Source organism: Pangasianodon hypophthalmus, chromosome 1 (genome assembly GCF_027358585.1).
Source record: "Pangasianodon hypophthalmus isolate fPanHyp1 chromosome 1, fPanHyp1.pri, whole genome shotgun sequence".
NCBI classification, from domain to species: domain Eukaryota; kingdom Metazoa; phylum Chordata; class Actinopteri; order Siluriformes; family Pangasiidae; genus Pangasianodon; species Pangasianodon hypophthalmus.
The window spans coordinates 21,403,446-21,428,432 of record NC_069710.1 but is presented as its reverse complement, the minus strand read 5'-3'; the positions used below and the strand labels follow the sequence as shown (position 1 = coordinate 21,428,432).

Here is a 24,987-nt window from a genome sequence, read left to right as displayed (position 1 = left end):
ACAGATGAGCGCGAGGCACAACTCAGGCATCCTGAAGCAAACAAGGCGAAACCTGTTACATGCCGCTGACTTCTAGAGACAAATCCATCACGCATTGTTTACTAAGACTGATGCCATAAGCAAACCCAGCTCGCGCCGCACGCATTCCGTCAGAGAGAAACTTCAAATGCGTTGCCCCGCACAGCGACTTGTCACTTCAGCTCACTCGGGAGAATAGCCATTGTACCGGGGCCGAGTTCACTTTCCAGCCTGCAAGCGCGCGCTCTCTACATCTGCAACCAAAAAACTAAGCCAGCGGCATCGCGGCTCTCCAAACTACTTACCGCAGAAGTGTAGAGAAGATGCAGCGCCCTTTCTGAAGGAACCACGTTGGACTGAGCAAAGATTACAATACGATCTATTTAGAGAAGCATTACGTCACCCTCTGGTGACGTCGCGTGGGATTCCTGAACTTCTAAATCACTGCGGTCCGTTTGGAGGCGGGGCGGCGCGAGGCGGGGGCGGGGCCACCGGGGATACGGCCCAAACCGCATACTACCCTACTAAAAAGTGTGTCAAAACAGGAGGCCACAACAGCCAGTGCAGATTGTAGGTTGTTTAATGTAGTTTTGACATACTATTTAGTAAGGTAGTAATCTGTTCTGGACTTGGCTGGGCTCAAAGTGGGCGTGGTGACGAGACCAGCTGTCTGGTTTGTTGTTATGTGGGATGGCAAACATGCTCAAAACACATTCAAAACAATGTTGTACAGTAGCTGATGGTGGAGCATATCTGGGGCAGCATGCTTTAGAGTTTCACTGGAAGGGAACTTAGGAGGTATAGGTGATAGACAAACTAAGGCAAAGAAATGTAACAATTTTACAGACACACACACAAACACACACACACACACACACACACACAATAACATTACAGACACCAAAAATCTTGGTCCCAATTACTACAGAAAAGTCTTAATGAATTGAAAAATACCCCCACACTCTAAAATAGCCAGGTTAAAATTAACCTAATCTGGGCCAGTTTGGAAACCCAGCCCCAGGTACAATATAGACTACTCCAGCATGATTAGGATATTAGGACATTGACCCAATGTATGGGTAAAATGATTACACTGATAACCTGTTGACACCAAATTTCAGTTGACATTTTAAACCAGATTTCTGGGTCATTCCAATATATATTGAATTAAATATATACTTTTTAAATAGAAAATATTAACCCAATATCATAGCCAGTGTAAATTCTGAAATCCCAGTGAATATCAAACACAGGATCATAATTAACTTGACTCTGGTGCTAGCTAATATGCGAAGGTGATGAGATAGACGTAACGTTAATAGTTATGAAGCAGCCCAAAATTAGGGAACTTTATGTTAACTCTAAATACTCATAATACTCATAATTATGTAAGAAAGTATTCTAATCTTTACATTTGTCTTACAAAGATACTAATGTGTTATTAAAAGAAGCCAACTTCAGCCACATTTTCCCTCAAATAACATTAAATAGCTTACTTTTTGTCTGCATGGCTATCAAGCCAAACTACATGCTATAAAAGTTATTGCCTGCAAAATGTCTATTCAATACAGAAAAATACTGTAATTCTATAAGTAAATGTAAACAAAAATGTACATTTCTTGCAGTTGCAACTGATTTCTTTTACTTCAGATTTTTCTAGTTGCTGCTCTCTACAGGAACAAAGGAAAATTCCTGGAAATTAACTTGCCTGTTCTCTTTCAGGTCCACATCCCCAAGCCAGCATGCTGATTTCCCCATTATCAACCCAATTTGGGTCACGTTGACTCGACTACCTGATCCTACAAACTAAACCCAGCAAATGAATTGTAAAGATAGCACCTTTTGCAATTATTCAATGACCAGTTAATTTACAGCCAGCAGCCTACAGCACATTAAAGTCTCTATCTAATGTTTAATATTAAAACAATGCTTTTATTTAATGAACAGAGCCTAATTTCCCAAAAGCATCATAAAGTTAAGATTTAGAGAGAGTGTTCAATCTGATGCTCATGCTATCATTCAACAATGATCTTGTGCTGTGGTCCTTTTGTGATAAAGGCAAGAACACACGGGCACACACACTCACACGCACACACACAATTACAATCTGAACACTTGTTGGTTTTATCCCTAATCAGCAAGCCAGTAATACTAATTGGATCAGGGTCACCAACGTCTCAGCACATACTAAATAATGGAAGTAGCAGAGGTAAATAAATTATTGGCAGGATTATGTCTGTCTGCCAGTGTTGTATTCAGAAGATGGTGTTACAGAATCAAAGCTCTGACTTCTTTGTCCTGAGATAATTGCTAAGTAGGCGTAATGTGATGCAGGTAAAGCCTTAACACTACACAAATCTTTATTTTCAAGCAGAAAATGCTTTTTATTGCTTGTGTGTTTTATAATGCAATAATTGATGTGACACAATCTAAATTGGACATGTATAATAACATTAACCTTATCTAAAAAGACATAAGGTGTCTAATATCTGCTTTATCTTAACATAGAAATAAATAAATAATAATAATGATAATGAGTATATCTCAGATTCATTTAAATACTAATGGAGCGTCAGGTTTAAGCGATATGGTAGATATTGATAAATGCAATGGAATTCATGTATTATTCATATTTCACAACGATCTAAATACCGACAGTGCAGTGAGGTAAAGTAATATCACAGCCGGTTTTGATACCGATCTGGAAGGTCATGGAAATAGTGATACTCTTGTAACTTGATAATTTTAAAAACAGTCTGTCGCACTTTTCACTGGCATAAGTATCCATGGTTTTGCGCAAGGTTAAAGAGTGGAGACGGGAGTGGAGTAGCTGTTGAATGGCTGAGAAATATGACACAATCTTCAGCATTCAAAGTCATAACAGTGAATTAATGGTGCCATTAAAACTGCTTAAGAACTGTTAATCTTATATGCTATTCCTTCACTTGAGCAGAATCTACACCATGTGCAATAGCAAAGACAATGGTGATATGGCTTATCATAACCATTAAATTGACACATTAGCCATTTACAGATGAAAATGAAAAAAAGTGGCCCACCCAGGAGGCAGCAGACGGAGTCATGGCCCTTAGCGCTTTAGTGACTCTGCTGGTGGCAGTACAGTGATTTCTGAGGCTGGAGGCTCATCAGAGGAGTATGAGATGGCTGCAGCAATTAATGACTGTCTGCTCCTCGGAGAAGGGGCTGTTTACAGCGAGCCGTCCGTGCTAAGAGCCTCATCACGGGAACAATAACACCGGCCCCATCCACTGCTATAACTCAGCCTCTCCCTCTGCCTCTGTCTTTTAACCCGAGGCTTAATCAAAGCTTTATGACAGTCTTTTGTGCCTTTATGGACTATATATTTCCCCCACCAATCCAAACATCATCCCTTGGGAGAGCTGCACAGTAAGTGGCATAAGTGCACAGCCAGGGGTGGGTCGTTGACCCCAAGCTTTAGAAAATTTTTCCTCTAATGCACTAGAGAGGATGTGCAGCTTACAGGTTTGAGACTTCTCAAACCTGTAATCTTGAAATAAAGATCATAGATGATCTTTCTGAGGCTGGAATTTTCAAGTCAAGTCACCTTTATTTATATAGCACAATTAAAGACACCACATGTCAGCCAAAGTGCTGTACAATAAAATCAAGTCATTCCAAACAGCAAAGAAATATGATACAAATAAAAAAATATATCAATAACTGAATAAAACAATAATAAGCATTAAAAGACAAAACCACGGTACAAAAAATTCAGACACTGTAGCTCACAGTCATTCCAAATTCCAATTCCAAACTGCTTAAGCACTATTCGCAGAATTCAAAAATCCTGATAAAAATCCTTAAATATACACTGTTAGCTATGACTCCCTGCTTAAGAGTCCGATAGCTACACGTTTGCCGTATTGAATGTTTCTATTAGAGAGTTTGAGCCGTAGCTGCCGATTGTCTGTCTATGTGTTTGATCTTGTTAACGGAATGTTCCACTCTCACTCTGTCAACTTATTCTGATGTCTTGAAATGCCTGAGGGAATGGAAACATTATAGCATAAGCCTTCATATAATGTTACATGCCCTTTTTGCAAATCATAAGAAGCATGTATAAATAAAATCCAAAAGACAGTTTAGAGGTAATAGTGGTTTAATAACTAGATTTCATTTCAGGTATATAATAAAATCATGTTGAACACAAAGCTTTACAACTAAAAAGCTGTAATTTGGGTTTTGTTTTGTTTAACTGCAACTTCTCTATCAACATGTACTACATAAATTGTCATATAGCAGTAAAATGTATGCACTGTTCACATTCATGTGTGTTCACTTTAGGTAACCACCAGTTGTATCTGAATAAGCTCTAATTCCATGCAGCATCAGATTTCATAAGTAAACCCAAGTTAGCCAAAACAAAATCTAGGAGCTATTTTTTTTTCCAAGGTAAACATGATCTTGAAACTATATTATGTGGCGGTGCTCATTAAAAGGCCTATGTCCCCTAAAACTTGCATGTCGTTACGTTGTGAAAGGTTATGAAGTGTTGAACAATTATTGAACAGGCTGACTTGGAACAGCAGAAAAAAAATTAGTGATGCTTGGCTAGAGAATTAAAGGAAAAGCATTTACCATGGTGGAGGCATGAAGCGCTTCATGCTGCCAGTGTGTGGAATGGCTGTATGCAGGGATATTACGGTGTCGTTTAAGTCCTTAATGGGGTCTGAAAGTTTGCATTTGGCCATGCTGAGGGATTGAGGTGAGCCAGTGGACCTCTTTAACATGTCCGGGATTTAAACCCAACATCTTTGTGCTATTACTCATCCTGTGGTGGCTGCTGGAAAGATAGGCTAAAGAGAATTCATAGATGAATGATAACAGTTATTACTCAAGGGTTTTATTAGACTACTAAAAGTGACACTTCTACTTAACCTCATTTGTATACCATGTGGAACATGATAAAAATAGAAATCCCTACAGTCTGTGCTAAAGAATATTGTGTAGGGTTAAGAAATATACACTGCAAATGTAAAATCAATGTAATATTTCACACAAAATAGAGCACCTCCTATTACTTTGTGTCGTGTTAGGGCATTACATCCAACACATGAGCTTTATTTTTTTTTTTTTTACATTTTTCCCCCATGGATCATAACACTGATCCTAAGATGCACACCATATAGAGAGCTTTATAATAAATTACAAATCCTTATAATCAGTATTGTGAATCACTGTTAATTAAACAGTTTATAAATAATAGAAAAGCTGTACACATTTCCTATGTGTGAAAAGCCTGTACAAAATGAGGGCAACTTACAACACAGTCTTGCACATAACACATATACACACACACACACACAAATAAACAGCACTTCGTAGTCTATGACCTCATCTTAGTTTCTCTAGTTGTAAATGAACTGAAGGAGAACTTCAGTGTGATCAGAGGCAGCTTGTTGCATTACCCAGATCAGTAAGGCCGAGATGGAACTGGAGGCTGCCACACAGCTCTGGAGCTCTTCAAAGCCATGAGTGAGTCAGTGAGGTAATGCTTTCATAGGCACGTCCCTTAGCATGCTCTGGTGCTGCTGGAAAAAGCAGGTCGATCAGAGGGAAGGCTGGTCGCACAGCACTGCACTGAGCTGAGGCTGAATGAGGCCCAACCGAGCACAGTCCCCATTACACACCACCTGGGCACAAAACCAGTACTGACAGCCTCTGCCAACAAACGTGAACAGGAAATCATGGAAAAACAGAGGACTGGGGGGATATGACAGTGAAAAGTGAACAGTGAAATGCATGGATGTGAAATAAAGAACATGTTTCCTGGGACTAATATTGTAACTAGACAGCTAAATGCTCAAGTCATCAGACACTATGCCTGCTGTCCGATAAGGTCTATTTTTGTAGGCTGCAGTAATCTCTTCTTCCAACAGTGAACTTCTTGCATACATTTAGTAAATTTTTAATACATACATTTTTTTCTTTGTTCCTTCCTTTTGTCCATGGACTTGCAAGCAAATGGCCTAAATATTACTACTATCACACATCTTACCTTTGAAACTCTTCAAACTTTTATCAAACTTTTTATCCGATCCACCATTTTTTTTTATTATTATTATTATTTTTCATTTTACTGGTATCTGCTCAAGTTGTGTTAGATGAAGCATTATTTTCTAAAATACCTGATGACTGTCTGGCACTGGAATAGAAGCTGCACGTGTAAACCTTGGACTTAAAGACGTTGGAGGATGGTAATGCTTTTTTCTGTAATAAATGCACAGAACAGAAGTACAGAAATTTGTAATATCCAACAACAACATGATATCCAACAATAAACATGAGTCTATGCTTATCCTGTTTACAGATACACTATATGGCCAACAGTATGTGGACACCTGACCAATATGTGCTTTTTGAACAACTCATTCCAATTGTTATAATAGCCTCCACTCTTCTGGGAAGGCTTTCCACTAGATTTTGGAGCATGGCTGTGGAGATTTGCTCATTCAGCCTCGAAAGTAAGATCGGACACTGATGCTGGGTGAGGAGGCCTGGCCGCAGACCATGTTCCAGTTCATCCCAAAGATGTTCAGAGTTGCGGTCAGGGATCTGTGCAGGCCACTTGAGTTCTGCCACACCAACCTTATTAAACCATGTTTTTATGGCCCTCGCTTTATGCACAGGGGCATTCTCATGCTGGAACATGTTTGGGCTAAGCCCTTAGTTTCAGTGAAGGGAAACTGTAACGCTAAAGAATACAAAGACATTCCAGACAGTTGTGTCCTTTTGTTGCAACAGTTTGGGGAAGAACCACATATGGGTGTGATGGTCAGGTGTCCACATACTTTTGGCCATATAGTGTCTCTTAATGATCTTCTCTTGGTCTTTGTCTGAAGTATTTGGTAGTTAAACTGCTTTTTGAGGTTTCTAAACTCTTCACTGATAGCAAGACTAGTTGGCCCCTCAGAGTTCTGGTTTTAAGTCACATACTGCCTCCTTGTGGTTAAAGAGCAGAACTGCATTTTATTCTCTTGTGCATCCTAGAGGAAATAAACAGTAAGCCTATTTTTGAAGAATAACTGCATGTCCAATGATTGTGAAACAACTTGCAGCACAGCTGGTAAAGGGCTTTTGCACACTAATTTGTACATGGCTAATCTGTGAAAGGAATCCTTCATTTGTAGGACTGCCAATGTGCCACACTTTACCTTTGTATTTATATAACAAAAATATGTATGCGTAATGTATGTCTCTCTCTAATATACACAAAAAACATTTCCCTTGGGGCACAGAGTTTTTAGGGTGCTAGGAGTGTTAGACTGACCCCCTTTCCCCTGATCTTTGCTAGCTGATCATTACCAGCAGTGGATCCAGGGACAGAAGCTTTCAAACCTTTATTAATACAATTAGTCAAGTAATATGGAAGCTGGAAAATAATTTCCCAGCTGGTAAAAATGATCTACCACTCTGACCAGCTCAGCCTGTGTTGTTTTGGCAGCTGGTAGATGATCAGCTGGATTTTTCAGCAGGGCCTAAACCAAAGCTCCTAATTAGGGGTAAGTGAGGTAAAGATTACATTCAGTCAAGCACAACAAAATATTCCCTGTCTTTATCTTTGACTCTTCCAGAGTGTGACAGATTATTTAGCTGTGTGAAATCTGTTGCATGTACACAAATATATTCGCACGAACAAGTGCGTACAAAAACAAACAAACAAACAAAAAAAACCCTCTACAATCATCAACAGGTCCGGTAGTAGTGACGTCAGAGCGGGTCTCGCTGATGGCCCATCCCCCTCCTCCTCGTGCAGCTGCTCCAGCTGTGTGTGTTGCGCGCGCGCGCGCGTGTGTGTGTATATTCGAGTGTGCGAGTGTGAGTGTGTGTGCCCGCCGGTGTGCGTGCCTACGTGCCGCTTCCTTTCCGCTCGCCCTCGCGCTCAATGTTGCAACCACCATGACAGGCATCGCTGCTGCCTCCTTTTTCTCCAATACGTGCCGTTTCGGAGGCTGCGGGCTGCACTTCGACTCCCTGGTGGAGCTGATCGTCCACATCGAGGACAACCACATCGGTGAGTGCGGAGCGGCACACACACGCACACGCACGCACACACACACACGCACACAGCGAGGGAGCCGGGGAGCGCCAATCCGCAATGGCCGGTCTCGGCCAGTTACTTCCTGCGTCCCCGCGCTGCTGTTGCTAGGTGTGGTAGCGATGATACTGACGGGTTGTTTTAGCTTCACTCGGCGGCTTTTCAGCCTCTTGGCAAGACTGGAACTGTAAAGCAAGTCGTTTGTTGTAAGCAAAAGCCGGAAACGGCATGCAGGCTGTAACTTTTCCGCCCGGTCGATGCTATCCGCCCCACGCAGGCTACCGCTGTGCTAGGCCTGGGCTGAGCACAGACACACCGCCAGCGCTTAGCACGCTATTTACACCGTTATATCGTCGACGTGACTGAAGGATGCCATTATTAACGTCGCTGAAAACTTGCCTAATTAACAAATGAGCTAAGTCAGAGCTCCCGTTAGCTATGTAGCTAAGAGTTAACGGATTCTTCCGCGTCGCGGCTCAGTAACGTTGACATGCTCGTTAGTTCACATTAGCTGTGTTTCTGAGTGGCTATGATAACAAAACCAAACCGTGAGAAATGCATTATGTGTATTAGTAGCTACCTGGTGTCATACTACAACATATCTGATAAGAAATAAACAGCTCAATCACCTGGTTTATTTATTTATTTAGGCCAGTTTGTTTAATATTTGGCTCCACCATTTGATCTTTAATACATCTTTAACATCTAGTGCAAACATGGCGAGAGACAGAGAGTGGGCTGTTAGTTCAATTCACAATACTACATTATCTGGAAGGCCATTTATAAATAGCCTACCCCACAGCTTCCCAACCCTGGTCCTGAACTACCCTCATCCTGCACATATTCCTAGATGTGTTACAACAGGGAAAACAGTAACTCATGGAGTAGTTTACTACCAGGGTTGGAAATCTGTGCTCTACCCTATCTGTTGTTGCATTACTCCTGCATCCTTTCCTGTTTACCTCCTGTCATTGTTGTTGTTTGGCTGTAGTGAAGGTGGTTAAGCAGCTGCAGTTTGTTTTCCTGTTTGTTCTGCAGCTCTGCTTGACTTAATCAGGGTCAGTCTCTCTGGTGTATACTTTACATATGGCTAAGGGCTGCAAACATTATCTGATTATATAGAGCAGCGCCTGGAGTGGTTCTTGCACCAGAAAACTAGAACAAGACCTGTTACTATGCTTACATTTGTGTCATGCAAATAATGATACATCTTTTTACGACTAATTTGTTATTCAAGTTCAATTTTCAATATTTAAATCCATAATTAAATAAAGCTATGCAAACAATGAGAAAAAAGAACAGAAGAAAACTTGAATTTTTATAGTGGAAGTTGTCAGGTAGCTGCCATTGTCATTAAGGAAAAACAGAATAAGTTTGCATGTAAGCATACTAGATGTTGATTATGATCCTTAGTAAAATTCTTGTTGAGGCGCTGCCCTTATCCTAGTAGGTAAGTTATGACTGTGTAAAGCCAACATTGTTGTTGTGTTGCAAAATTGATATTACCCAAGCATAATTATTAGCTAAAATACTTTTAGCACTACATAGAGAACTAAACACTTAATTAATGCTGAAGCCCATCTGAGGCTCCAGTTCTCCAGGAATTCTCTTGTGGACACAGATCATTCTTCCACTGTAATCACTCTTTCATTATGTTAATTATCGGCACTGAAACAGTGCTGTGTTGGTTTGATACGTGACCTGAAGTGTCTGTTTAATCTCTACTCCTGTAATGTGATTCCCCGGCTGCCTGTCTCCTGGAGAATTTGCCTGGTGGCAGAGTGTGAAAGGATTTGTAATGAGAAACCCACCTGCAGGGGGAATCTGCCCTTTTGTGGCTGATTGGCATGTCTCTCAGCCAATCAGAATAGACCTAGTGGGGCGCAGACAGCTGGACATCTTCTACTGTTCTTCGTCTCAGTCATTCATCTCGGCTTGAGGCGGTTAGACCGGCACACACCGGTCTACAGTAGAGTTACTTCCTGTGTCACATTGTTGCCTATAACACAGACACTCAGGATCCCAGGATTGTTATAAAATAGCCTTATTTGTTTCTTAATTTATAGATAACTTCAAAAGTATCTACTGTTCATGAAGATGTTTGATCGAAGTGTGAGGACCTCAGCATTAATGGTTTCAGCCATGCATTTTAAGACCATGAGTCATATGCTGATGTAGTGCTTTTTGAAGATGTTGTCCATCTGCTGCAGTTCGTTTAACTGAAAGATTGCAGTACAATGTTGGTGATAAATAATGCAATAATGTAGTGATGTATTACTTATTTTAGCAGACCTCCCATGCATCCCTGATGTTCATCAACATTCCAATCGATGCTGTCTAGACTTGCACTGTTACTCATCACTGCCTCATGTATTAACAAACAATAGCCATAACATTAGCTTGTGTGTCAGCTATGGCAGTGGTTGTGCTGCTGCAGATGCTGTTGCACTGACTTGATTTTGACCAACAGAGGGGGACACATGCTCAGGTATAGGCCAGTACTGGTTCCATGCCTGCACAAATTAGTGTAGGAGTAAATGTCTTTGCAACCTTTAAATTTGAAAGAGAGCTGTTGGAAAAATACAACTTCAATACAGAGGAAAAAATGGTGGTTTTGGACACTACAGGTAATAAAATGTTAGATCTTGTGTCAAAATAATCCTCTTCACTAAACATTTAAATGAGCACATTTTCCATTGCCGTACTGTCACGATGTACTAACTTCTCTCCATTAGGAATTTGGATTGATAGTTTTCTTAGCCCCTGACCTATTTGTACTACCATCTACGTGTTCGGTAGAGATTGCAAAGCACTTCTGTAAGTCACTCTGGATAAAGGTGTCTACAAAATGTTGTAAATGTTATTTATTAGCAATTGAGCAACTGACTAGTCAGTTAATTGTGTAAAAATTAAAACTATTTGTCAATGAATTTTAACAATATGTTGATTCTGGTTTGCATCATGTGCATTGCAAGCCTGCTAAACACACACTACACCTCCCTGCAGATGTCTTATCAGTCTTCTGAAGAGATCATAAAAGTAAATGCTGTGTGGGTGAATTTACAGCTGAACAACCTTGTACAGTGAAATGTTTGAACACTTATGCTGTCCTTGTCTAACAACAGTGATCACAAAAGCATCCATCACTTTCAGCGAGGGATGGCTCAAGACCTAGCCAAGCTAGGATAGTAAACAACTTTCAAGTAAACATACAGCACAACACAGAGGAGAGGATTTCTATATTTATGTATCTAGCTAAATATTAATGACAAGAAAACTTTACTGTGGGTAAATAAATAAAATCAAATCTAAAACAGTATGACTTTGTCATTTTCATTGCAAATGTGCCATGGTTTATGCAGTATGAACTGTGGAATTGTTCGGGCTTTCTGTGGCAGTATAAAATTGTATTTACTGTGAATGTTCATTATGCAGTTTTCAGGTGAAAAACAGGTGCTTTCTCTTTTAGGCTTAATTTAATTTTAGACACAAAATAACGAGTAACTTATGAGTAAGTGTAGTGAACAATTTTTCAACTACTGAGCTATCAATTGTCTCATTGTATTGGCCAGTGATTTGCATGTTACTGCTGGGCTTTAATCTACTTCTCAAATGTCTGATCAGCCGACTGCGTCCCTGGTTAAAACTAGACCCAATTAGTCTTGTTTGCATTTTCTAGCACAAAGGGAATATTATTGCCCCAAATAAATAAAGCCTGTGTGCTTCTGACATTACTGCATCCACACATATGTAAGAAACCTCTAAGCCCAGTGTCAGATGGACCAGTCTAATTGCACAGGGTTTGCTTGAGATTAATCAGTCTAGTAGTGTTTTAAAACAGTCAGTTTTGAAATTAATATATTTCTCATCTCTTCCCTAGTCTCTGGACAAACAAACTGCATAATTAAAGAATGTTGGTGTCATAAAAATGAATTGACTTGCCCAAATTGGGTTCTGTATAATCAGTTCAGAGAAACTAGCACACATTTACTGTTAAAGAAATGAAGTGCAGGCCATTTTATAATGGCATCGGAGCAAAGGCCAGTCTCCAATATTTGACAAAGACATTACTGACCTGCAGAAGGAAATTGCTGTGTCTCTCTGCTGGCACCCATTAACTCCTTGAGTCATTTCAGAAAGACTTAGCTCACCTGTACCTTTTATTGCACATTCCCATTTTTGTTGTAACAGTACATGGTGCTATGTTTCTGTTTGATGTGTTGAAAGCCTCTTAGGCCTCTCTCTTTCTCTCCAGGTTCATAGTTGCTTATTAGTTGCTTTCTATGGATGATGTGGCCCGTATGGATTGTAGGTGTGAGTTGAAAGTGTGATCGGTCTTATTGGTCAGTAATGAGGTAATTAGTGGTCTCTGGAGTTTAAAAAATTCTTTGGAACCACTCCTTCCTCTCGCCTCGCTCACAGCAAAGTGCAAAATCTGGCACGCTCTGCAAAGGGCGAGGAAGCCTAATTACAGGGTGCGCTGGCAGATTCTGGCCTCTCTTCCTCCTCATCTGGGGACCTGCTGCTCAAACACATTCTCTGCTTTAATTAGTACCAGGCTAAAATGAAGGTCTACATTCCATGTACATGTGTTGAGATGAAGCGTTAGCACTAGGTGGCGCTGTCACACACTTAGAGTTGTTTTGAGTGTTTGTTAGGAGGCCTATGCACTGCTGCTGTTTTTCTTTTCCTTGATCTAAGTAAGGTAAAGGTCGCAAAGAGGTGTAGGGGCATGAAGCTGATAAACCAACAGCATAATGTCTTTCTGTATGTCAGTATATAAATTTGATGTTCTTTTGGTACACAGGAAACCACAGTTCCCGTTTGATTATGGCTGATCTCGCGTACTGTTTTCATGAATGTCACACTCCAGCAGGTGGCCAATACATCTCTAAGAGTTTCACTGGTAAAATTGGAAGTACAGCTAATTTCTTTTTAATTCAAGTTAAATTACAAAAGAAAAAAAGAAGTCTTGGTTACTAGCAATAAATTAATGTGCCTTTCACCTGATAAAAGCAAGCAGTGTATGGTAACATTAACTCCTTGACAATAGCTTTCTCCTTCATCTCTCAAACTAGCTATTATCTCTCAAACTTGCCCAGTATCTTCAGTCAGTAAAAATAAAGACAGATATTTGGTGACTTTTTAGGTCACATAAAAACACTTCTACATGGTTTTTAGATTCAAATGAGAATTCTTGGACGTTGAGAGCTCATGGCTTTACAGGCACCATGTTGGTGTGTCCACACATCAATAAGAAATGCTTAAGCCCAGTCTCAGGTGAGCGTGATCCTACACCAGCCTAATTAAACACGGATTCCTTGAGGATACTTAGTCAAGTAATGTTTTCAGGCAGGTCAATGACTACTAATTTGTAAAAATATATATACTTTTGCCCTTCCCTAGTCAATGAAACAACGAGCTGCTTTCATGCAAATGAACTGACTTGCCCGATTCGGATTTTTTATACTATTAATACAAATACTGTGCTGGTCAGAAAAGCTATCACATGCATTTACTGTTAAAGAGATGAAGAGCGGCCATTTTAAAATGTGTATCAGAGCAAAGGCCAGTCTCCACTGCAGGAGATTGCTGTTTGCTATTGCATTTCAGATAGACTCAGCTCACCTGTATGTTTTACTGCACTCGCCCATATTTGTTCTATAACAGCACATGGTGCTGTGTTTGTATTTGATGTGTTGATAGCCTCTTAGGCCTCTCCCTTTCTCAAGGTCCTTACTTCTTTATTACTTGCTTTCCATGAATGATGGTTGCACAAGAGGCAAGACAATGGATGATAATCTTAAATAGATAGTCAGATAAGGCCATGGATGAAGAATATCTTGTGACACAATTGCTCTTTTGTCTATATTGGCTGGTTTATGACTGGTTGAATCATTATAATTCACATTACAGTATTTTGAAACCACTGACACTGTAAAGAGGAGCTCCCTAATCACACTGTTGCTTTTTTGACATAAGACACTGTACTTGTGTGTAGTTGTTTTAGGAAAACACTTATAGACTTATAGAATCTATACTATAGATAGAAGTAACCAAGTTGTACTCCACGGTGCTATAAAGTTACTTGATGAAATTCATTAAGGGCTTGCTGGTTACCTGATATTAAATGAAATCAGTTTTGGTCTTCCATGGCTAGCACCTCTTCGTTAAACAAAAATGGCCACATGGTTTTCTAAACATTGCCCCCTTAGGAGTAGTGTTCTTAGTGTAGTAATGTTGTCTAGAAATCTGGGCTTTGACGCAATAATTATATACATTTTGTTAGTTTTAGTTTTGATGAACAATAAAAATGTATTGTTTTATTTTATTTCATTCAATTTTGCCCCATTTTCCCCCAAATTGGTCATTTGCCAGTTCTAGTTAGTGTTCCCCTATCACTTGACAGCTACCAACCAGGAAGGGTGAAGGCTAATATGTGCTTCCTTTGAGACATGTGGACACACTGCGTTTTTATAAACTGCTGCTCATGCTATAGTATATGGCCAGAAGTATGTGGACACCTGACCCTCACACTCATATGGGGCTCTTCCCCAAACTGTTGCTACAAAGTTGGAAGCACACAATTGTCTAGAATGTCTTTGCATGCTTAGCATTAAGATTTCCTTTCAGTGAAACTAAGGGGCCCAAACTTGTTCCAGAATGACAGTGCCCCTGTGCACAAAGTGAGATCCGTAAAGACATGGTTTGTCAAGGCTGATGTGTACAAATTCGAGTGCTCTGCACAGAGCCCTGATCTCGACTGCACTGTACACCTTTAGGATGAATTGGAATGCGCCTGAATTGGATGAATTGGAATGCACCAGACCTATTCACTCAACATCAGTGCCCAGCCTCTTGCACTCTAGCGACTGAATTTTTCTAGCGACGGAGGCTGTATCTTGCCCTGTCCCAACTGCATCTTCTGTCATCTGGAACAATGAGACTTTCTCGGCCTCTCTGAACCGGTGGCTCATTTAGGGCACCTGGAATGCATCCCCGAAAGCTCAGCGGAAATAATAAATTTGAGGAGCAGTTAGTGGTCCTCCCATAGCTGCACCTGGCTGAGCTAATTACCTCTACCCCATAGCACTGCTCTTTTTCATTTTTCCTTCAGTTCCATTGGACTCCAGCAGGAGTGAGGGTGTCTAAGAATAAGCTCAGCCCAGCACTGCTTCTCACTAATCATGGCTAACGACAGGAAGGCCTCATATTACCTCTGCTGGTTGAGGTGTGCGGTTGTTCCCAATTTAGGTAATAGGATTTTATCAAAGTCCCATGAGGGAACCTGATGCTGATGTGTCATGGTGACACGTTGCAGAAATATCGTCTTGCCAGATGAATAAATATAGCACCCATGTATGTACTTGATGCGAGACATTGCTGGTTTGGCGTTCCTGGTTTCTGGTCACAAGCCCATGTTTCCACACAGGGGCATTTGCCGTAAACATGTCACCATGACGAGGGCCACACGAAGGCATCCCACAGTGCACTGGGAGAGCAGAGGAGAGGAGGAGGGAGGACGCTGGGAGGCAGTCATGTCTGAACAGCGGAGAGTGTTTGTGCTGGCTCAGAGGTAGAGTGAGGAAAACAGGATGAGGTACATAAAGAGCCAATGAGGCGAACATGCCTGCGTTTATGGCTTTGTTCTAATGAATGCGTTCGGTGTGCTGCTTCAGCTCCTTACACACACTTGCATGTTCACACTGTGATACCTAGCCTTCTTTCCATAGCAGGATTGGCTCTGGTTTTATTATGAGGTGTAGGAGGAGGAAAGAAGGAATTCTGCTCTGCCTCACTCATTCCTTCCTGTGTCTGTGATGGGCTATGGTACTTCTCTCCGTCTGTCCTTTTCACTCATTCACTCCCGCTTTCCTAACCATAATAAGCATTTTACATAAACTTTGGCTTAGTCTCAATGGACAAAGCGTGTGTGTATGTGTGTGTGTGTGTGTGTTTGTGTGTGTGTAAGAAATAAAAGGAGAAGAGACCACCACAGTGGACCACCTGCCTGCATGCTGGACCACCTCTCTCCCTCTCCTGAGCTGGGATCTGGTAGGCTGCTGCGCCAGGTCTCTGATTGGCCTCCGGATGCCAGCATGTGATTTACAGAGTGTGTTGGGGGATTGATCTATGGCTAATTGTGTGGCTGTTGAGGGTGTGTGTGTGTGTGTGTGTGTGTGTTAGTTACACACCCTCTGTTCGGGTGCAGAAGAATAATGCTGATCTTAATGTGTCTTTATGTGTGTGCGGGACTGCAGAGTGTCAAATCTCTTACACAGTGATTCCAGACTAATGAAACACTTCAGTAAGAGTGCAGTGTCAAAGTGCTCAATGCTGCAGTGCCAGTGACTCACAACACACAACGCTACCTGGACCAACACTCCAGTCGAGTATAGAGCCCTTATAGCTGCTGTCTAAAGAGCATTCTGCCCTTTGGCGCTGTGGCTCGGGCGAATACCAGGTGGTACCGTCTGCATGCCTGTGTAATTATGAGGTGCTGGTGAGTGTGTGATGCCACGCTGGCCGGAATTGCGCTGCAGATTCACACGCACACACACATTGGCTTGCTCTCTCTCTCTTCAGGGAAGTTGTGTGGTTTCTGAAGAACTGAGACAAATATGGTTTAGTTTAAACGGAGAGAAAATGTGTTTACTCACAGCAGCAGGATAAAGAGAGGCATTAAGATGCACTGTAGTGTGTGCATGTGTGTCTGTGTTTAGGCCGTGATTAGCTGAAGTCCTTGTTGTGCAGCATTTGTGTTAATGGTTTTGGGGAATGCCTGCAGAGGTGGGCATCTGAAAACAATTACCCTGGCAGGGCAGTGAAACTGTGGGCTAAGTTAAACACAGAGTGGACATGAGGCTCTGGGACCTGTGGATTCTCTTGTAATAAAAGCTTCCCAAAAATGCAGGGCTGCATAGCTTTTAGGTTTTAGAGCAGGCCACTTTGAGAGTGTTTTACATTTCTTCACACTAGGGGGCAGCAGAACTTTACCATTTAGTCCACTCAGTCCAGTCTGTAGAACACCAAGGACAAAATCTTCCTTGGGAATACTGATTCAGGAGCAGTGTTGTGTCCTCTCTGTGTGAGGTTTGGCCAGGTTGGACTGATTTCAGGTTCACATTCCTAGCCATATCTTGCACACTAGACCAATGGGCTGGATATCTGGATAGGCTTCTGAACACAGAGCGTGCTGATGTAGACCAGCACTAAAGTGCAGCAGACCAGATGTCTGGAACACACTGTATGAAGTTGCACAAGTGTGTCTAATGTGGTCTAACATGTACCCAACTGTGTGTGTGTATGTGTGTGTGTTTGTGTGTGTGTGTTTGTGTGATTTCAGTGAAGTCAACATGAAACCAAAATGCCTGGAAAGACCAACTCCACTTTCCGCATATTTAGTTAGGACCTCTGACTAATTCTGCTGCTCATTTACATTTAATGACAGAAACTTTATTAATGAAGTTAATTGCCATCTGGGAGCGATTGGGGGGTTGGTGAGTGGCAGGAATCTTAGAGAACCACTGGGTGAGACTATGAAATGAGTAATAGATTCACTTTATATACGCTTTGGGGATAGTGCATGCTCAAAATGAGTGCCTTCATGGAAAAAGTTGTTACCACGTAATTAGCTCCTCACACTCTCACGCAACATTTGCACTGTGTTCTGCTAGTTATTCCGATTACAATTGGGTTCATTTTCTCAGGAAACCTGCAAACAGACGCTGTCAGAATGACAGGTGTTTAAAACATTAGGTGTTTTTAAGGGCATGCTGTTCTCACAGCGGTTTTGTGTTTTATGCCAGTCCATGACCATCTTCTCATTCTCTCAACTCCTTTGTTCTCCTTTTTCTGTCTCAGATACGGATCCTCGCGTGCTTGAGAAACAGGAGTTGCAGCAGCCTACATATGTTGCTCTCAGCTACATAAACAGGTGACACACATTACCACACACAGAATTACAAATAGTATGTGGTGTGTAAACATATTTGTTCCTTAATATTAAGGGTCTGTTTGCTAAATTGTTATCCATAACAATACAGTCATGAAGCACCAAGAAGGTGTTTTTTTTCTCTTGTGCATCAGATAGTGGACAGTCACATTGTACTGCATACAGTGCATTGGGCTTTTCAGTGTCTTGAATTTATAATTATTATTATTATTATTATTATTAATGTTATTATTGATGATGATGGTTTCTATTAAATGTATTAGTTTTTATTTTGCTAAAACAATGCTAAATGCACTTTTACTCAAACATTATCAGCTGGCTTTTTCATGTTTATAGATCCCTAGGCTTCAGCATTGCTGTGCATGGTAGTGTTTTAGATTCCCTTGAATGGCTCCAGTCCCTTTATGGCTCTATTAGTGACTTCAAACCGGCATCTGAGCCTCCATATGCTCCTCATACTGAAGACGCTTGTGTTCTGACATTCTGTGTATAGCGTGGTTTCGGAGTGGATCCTCCATGCTGAGAGGGTGCAGTGGGTCTCTATGCTGTTTCACTGTTGGTAGAAAGAGGAGTCTCCACTTGATGTGGTTTCTAACTGTAGTCTGTTAATTCCACACCAGCTTTAACAATGTTTGTGTGAACTTTTTATTTTTGTGACATGCATTTATAAAAGCGTTTACAGCGTAACAAAACAACTCTGGCCCAATAGTTTGATAATGCAAGCGTCTGTAGTGGATCAACTGACTTGGAAGTGATTACATATGTCTCTCTTTGATGAGGATTTCTAATCATCTTCGTTCTATCTGCATTCTTCTCTGTAGGTTCATGACAGATGCAGCGAGGAGAGAGCACGAGACTCTGAAGAAGAAAGTTCAGCCAAAGCTGTCTCTCTCTCTGACAGGCAGCCTATCACGTAACAGTGTGTCCACTCCGCCCCGACACACCAGCGGCAACCTCACTCCACCTGTGACACCACCTATTACACCCTCATCATCATTCAGGAGCAGCACTCCCACGGGTACTGAATACACACACGCACACACACACACACGCACACAGGTTACGGCAGTGGTTCATTCCTGTCTTTATGTTCATACTAGAGCTGGTTGTTCCCAGCTAACTTATAATACCATGCTTATGTCAAACCATTACAATATTTCTCCAACATGTTTCGTGTGTCTTCACTGGGAATGGGCACTATATGATCTTAATTTAAAATATTGTGCTTGATTACAGTTGTGTTGCTGTGGGAACTGAAAATTACAGTCTACACAGACATATATATTTTAGGATTGTTCAACAGGTGGCCTGCAGGCAACCAGACAGCTGGCAATTAATATAATATGTAAGGAAAATGAAAGTAATATAAAAAGAAGGCCTTGAGATGATGCACACAGTCAAAATGGTTTCAAATGTGGGTGTAGACTAGAAAAAAAATTATGTGTGCACAGCAGTTACTGAAGATGAATCAATGATTGTGTGTTGATGCACGTTTATCCCACGGCCACTGGATAACAGAATACCATGTTCTTTTTTTTCACACTGATTATTACAATATGTGTGTAATAAGTAAGGAATACAACACATGCTGTTATAGGATAATAATCAACGATTAGGTGATGTGATGTGGCCTGCCGCAAATAACTGCAAGTTTTATTCCTCTTATATTCCTCTTATTCCTCCGTGTTTTCATTCCTCCTATACCGCAGCAATTTAGCAATTATGTTTTTTATTTTATTTTATTTTATTTTTTTTATTAAAGAATGACAATACTGTCGGTAGTTACATTTATGACACTCACAAAAACAAGTTCCTGTTATCACTTACAATATAGCAGCTATAAACGGTCACAATAAGACAGGGAAAAAAAACTTTTGTCATGTTACCAGTAATGTGCAAAGTCCTCACCCCTGAAGATTTTACTGTTGCGGAAATAAATAAATACATGTGTCTTTACAGAAAACTTCATCGTATCAACGATTATACATTTTCTTTTGTTAAATAGCAACAAGTTTTTTTATTTCATTGTTGTTATTATTATTATTATTATTATTATTAGGTTTAATGTTAAGCAGCCTCCATACAATTACCAATGAATTAGTTGTTACTATAGAAACAATCATGTATTAGAAGGAGCACATTAATATAACCCTGTGATTTGAATTACAGATGGCACTATTGTCAAAGCTGTGCTGCTACAGAAAATTATCAACACCTTCTGACCAATCCGATTTGAGAATTCAGCTGTGGTATAAATATTAATCGATTAACGCAGCGTTAGATTCACGCCTCTACAGACATTCAATCTGCAGACAAACAGACAGCACTGTTAAGCTCCCGCAAGAAAAGCTGAACCTCATGCACACACTCAGGCTGTCATTTTACCCTCTGCTCTCTGTCCCACAGAATGTCAGACAACTAACTTCAGCTTCATATTTTACAGCTGCACTGTTGTGAAACAGTTGTTTGGTGTCTTTACTAAAATACAGGGATTAGTTAAAAAATGTGAAAGTGCAATTTAATCATCATACCAGTGCTTCCATCTCCTTTCTTTAATTTTGTTTTGACTGAATAAGAAATGAATAAAACATGATGCAGTGTGCTGTAATAGGAAAATTGTCAGTGATGGGGTGGTGTGATGCAGCCTGACATGAAGCTACAGAAATGTATTAGAATGAGTGCATTAATATAAATGTGATTTGAATTACAGCTGGCACTACTGTCAGAACTGTGCTGTTAAAGACAATTAATCAACACATTTTGACTAATCAGAATCAAGAATATACCAGTGCTTGGGTATAAACACCTACGGCATTTTATTGCTTTTATTCACTGCATTTTGCATTTTCTCAATTCATTGCAACCACAGCTATATTTTCCCATGGTCCTTATTGGTGGGTTATTTCTTCTCTTTCCTCCTCAATTAGAAGTCAGGGCATTTTATTTGTGAGGGTTTGTTTGGGAATGCTGTGCATTAAGCCATAACCCTTGACAGCATGCTTACATTCCTTTCCATAAAAGTACAATGGCAATGTGTCAGCACTATCGCAATAGCAAAGCAAAAATCTGTGAGAAATTCACGCTACCCGGTTTTTCTGCATAGCTACAGGACCCATGGGAAACAGTTCTTTGGCTGTGTGTATCCTGCAGGTAGTGAGTATGATGAGGAGGAAGCAGACTACGAGGAGTCTGACAGTGATGAGTCTTGGACCACCGAAAGTGCCATTAGCTCCGAGTCCATCCTCAGCTCCATGTGCATGAATGGAGGCGACGAGAAACCTTTCGCCTGCCCCGTGCCTGGCTGCAAAAAGAGATACAAGGTAAGAAACGGGCAGATCTGCATTCTACATTCTACAGCAGTGGATCTGAGGCATGTAAGTGATGCTGAACCAGGGTCGTGATGATCAGCAGTTCATACAATAGACAACAGAGCAAAGCTTTCTGTGTCAGAGCACTCTCTTAAAACCATAATGCTTTAGACTGTGAAACACAGCTATTGACGGAGTACACTCAAGACTGATGAAAGCTCTCAAAACGCACTCCTACGGCCATACAGTCCACTTCAAGGCTTCCACAGGTTTTATGGGATTTTCCGCTGGCATCTGGCGCATGCTCCCGTGATGAATTATGTACAGCTTGAGAGAGCTGTGTTCATTAAGAGGCACAGGAAGTGTCTGGTGACAGGCACGAAGGAGATTTTCCATGTTCATGCCATTTTTCCATGGCGTTAGATGTGGATTTGATTTGGGCTGGAATGGTTCTCTGTGTACCTGGTCTTGACACCAGATGAGTGTCCTGTTACCATGCTCTACGACACTGAGCCCAGTCTAAATGCTAAAAGTTAGTGCTCCTCCAGGTTCGAGTTCCAAACTGTAAAAAACCTAACAAATCAGTCTATTCAATTCAGTAAATTTTTTTGTATAGCTTTTTTAGCAATCAATATTGCTACAAAACAGCTTTAGCTTCATAATGAGCAAGCCAGACACTGTGGCAAGGAGGGGAGAGGAAGAAACCTTTAGAGGAACCAGACTCAAAAGGGAACCAAGCCTCTTTGCCTCTTAATAAATCTTCTTCTGGTTGATATTATAAATCATTACAGTACATACGTGTAGAAGAGTAAAGACAAGCAGTACTAAGTATGCTGAAAGTTTGTTCAGTATGAGAATATTGTAAATAAGAGTCCTGGGACGAGATGAGCACAAGACAGTTTTAATGATTACAGCAGCAGTTCTTAGAATGTACAAACACTTGGAGAATATAGCTAAAATGGCTTAATTCATGCGTTAATGCCAATTCAGTTGGATTTGGTGATTAAATTCACTAAGATTTAGCTTCATAGTGGATAACTAGAGAAAGGTCCCAATTCTATTATAAGAATACAAGTGCTATTTTCGTGTAACAGAAATATACATGCTCACTACAGAAATATACATTACACTTGTTAAAACCTGGTATCACTGAATCCTGAATATTGCTGGATTGTCTTTCGCAGAATGTGAATGGTATCAAGTATCACGCCAAGAACGGCCACCGCACTCAAATCCGTGTGCATAAGCCGTTTAAATGCCGCTGTGGGAAAAGCTACAAGAGCGCACAGGGCCTGCGCCTCCACACCATCAACTTCCACCCGCCTGTCTCGGCTGACATCATCCGCAAGATGCAGCAGTAGAGCGGGCCTCTGTGCCAACCAGATCCTTCACACATACGTTCCATCATTAGAAGCTGTTGCTGCATTTGATACCTTTCCTGCTTTGTTACTCTTTATTCCTCCTTGTCCTCCACGAGGAAGACTCTGTCCCCTCATTCCACCTCTCCATGAGGAAACTTGTACCCCTTCATTTAACTCTTCCATAAGGAAGACTCTTTCTATCTTGCCATCATTTCATACCTCGTTTAGGAGGTTTTCTTTATCCCCCTTTTCATTCCATCTCTTTGTGAAGAGTAAACCCTTTTACCCTCTTAAGTCAAGGAGCTCCTATGTTCCCTTTACACTACGCTTTGAATTGCATGCATTTTTTGTATCCTGTTATCTGTTCTGTGTCTATTTGAGATGATGTATCATATTAGAGTTTGCAGTTTTGTACTTTTGCACATTCAATTATTATTCTTTTTCTGTCTTGTATTACTATTGATATAAGGTGCTTATTGTAAAATTATTGGGATATGTTGAGATAAGGCTTGGCATAACTGTGGCACGATTTCCCAACAGTTGCTGTCTCCACTTGGGGCAGTGTGTGATGCGTGCCAAAGCCACAACATCAGAATTCAACCAGCATGACTTTTTTTGGCTTCTGACAAGAGAAAAGGGCAAAAAAAAGGAAGGGCAGAACATTTCTGAATGTTCATGCCACCCAATAAGAATATAACCAACATTTTTAGTTGTAGATTATAATAAATGCATATAGACTTTCATAATCAGATGCTAAATATATCCTTTTATTCCCAAGTTTTATTTTTTTGCATTTCCAGTTAAAAAAAAATTATACCAAGCTAAAGATTAAGTTTGGGAGTTTACCTTGGGTAAGTTTAATCCCATATTTGTCATCCTTGGACAAATCATGTTTTACACCTATTAACAATCTCAGGTGACAGATTGCCAGCATTTCAAACACATTATCTTGCCCATGTGGTCTAATGGTATTTTTATACAGCTGTTACACGGGTCCCAGGCCAGCTGTGGCCGGTGTGTTCTAGAACCTCTGGAGCATTCTAGAACTCCACAGCTGAATCCATTGCCTGATAAAGGACCTAAAGCACTTTGTAGCACCTAGTTGCCAACGTAGTAAGGAAGTTTTCATTGCCAACACGTCAGGGACAGCAGAGTCCTACCTGCGAGTCACTGAGTCAAATCTACACACTGACACGCTGCTTGGGGGTTAGAATACATGTACTCTTTTTTTTTTTTTTTTTTTTTTCAGTCTAGGGGATTTCTTTTATTTTCTTATCTTTCATCAGAGCCCCAAAAATGTGTTAGTTTCAGATTATTGTAACTGATTGCCTTGAACTGTTGTAGACAACAGCATTCCGTAGCTTTGGTGTAACAAGTCAATCCGGATTGTGTTTTGTCCTTTGACACTGGCTGAGCTCTGGCGTTACGTGAGCCGCCTTTCAGATGGACAGATGACAGTTATTGTACTTCCCAATATTAAAACTACAGCAGAGCAGTTGCCCATCACCGTCTTTGGTGGTCTTCTGCACCAACAGTGTTGTTTTGCTAATGTGGCAGTAGGATAACTCAGGGATGTCCTGTCCTAGAGTTAGAACTTCATTTTTCTGCCTTTTTTGCTTGAGTGTAAGTCAGACGGGAGCAGACTTCTGAGTACCAGCAGTAATCTTGCATCAGTTTTTGCATTAAATAGAGTAGTTCTATAGAAAGAGGTGTTCTATTCCAAAATCAATCACCCTACTCTGGGAGGTATCAGAAGAAAAACAAGAAGAGTTGGCAGTGAAAGGCTTGATCAAGAGCCAAGCTGCCAATCACCCATGATCATGACATTCTAACTGCATGGACGTCACTGTTGTAATGGAATTACTTGTTTAAATGAACATTGTGACAGTATTATACTGCCAGTCTAGAGGGAAGTATTGGACATGTTGTGCATAGTTTATGTATTATGTATCTGTGTAAGTGCATTAAATTATATTTTCATACATTTTTTGGGGGAAAAAATTCCTACATGTAATGCCATTGACACCAGGGGTTGTTTTCAAACTGGTGAATTTCTTCAACAACAAACAGAAAAAACTGACAAAAAAAGCTGCTTCATAAATGTAATCCTGGTTACAAGTTAAATATTAAATGGCCTCTGATGTGTTTCGATAACTTTGTGTGTGGAATGTTTTATTCTTTTTATAACCATGTTGGGACATGTGTTTTTTAGCTAGAGTGGCTTTTAGCTAAAACTAAGTAGCACTTATCTAACCACACCGGCAA

At 40.7% G+C, this 24,987-nt stretch overlaps 2 protein-coding genes across 2 annotated transcripts in view; one reads left to right on the top strand and one right to left on the bottom strand.

The window, feature by feature from the left end:
* creb5b (cAMP responsive element binding protein 5b) overlaps nucleotides 1–442 on the bottom strand; it is a 58,137-nt gene extending 57,695 nt beyond the window's left edge. Inside the window, exon 1 of the mRNA XM_026940021.3 lies at nucleotides 324–442. The gene's annotated coding sequence lies outside the window, so the exon portion shown is untranslated. The remainder of the gene's footprint in view (nucleotides 1–323) is intronic.
* A 7,347-nt stretch (nucleotides 443–7,789) lies between these two features.
* Nucleotides 7,790–24,876, top strand: jazf1b (JAZF zinc finger 1b). The gene is made up of 5 exons (XM_026940190.3): nucleotides 7,790–8,074; nucleotides 17,963–18,035; nucleotides 18,875–19,071; nucleotides 21,204–21,373; nucleotides 22,546–24,876. The coding sequence occupies exons 1-5, from the start codon at nucleotides 7,960–7,962 to the stop codon at nucleotides 22,720–22,722; spliced, it is 732 nt and encodes a 243-aa protein (XP_026795991.2). The 5' UTR covers nucleotides 7,790–7,959; the 3' UTR covers nucleotides 22,723–24,876.
* The last annotated feature ends 111 nt before the right edge of the window (nucleotides 24,877–24,987 follow it).

Bases quoted from the DNA above. Each gene is read 5' to 3' on its own strand.
- jazf1b (XM_026940190.3), top strand. From the start codon at position 7,960: ATGACAGGCATCGCTGCTGCCTCCTTTTTCTCCAATACGTGCCGTTTC. The intron at 18,036-18,874 runs GTGACACACATT...TCTTCTCTGTAG, and splicing joins GCTCTCAGCTACATAAACAG to GTTCATGACAGATGCAGCGA. The intron at 21,374-22,545 runs GTAAGAAACGGG...TGTCTTTCGCAG, and splicing joins GCTGCAAAAAGAGATACAAG to AATGTGAATGGTATCAAGTA.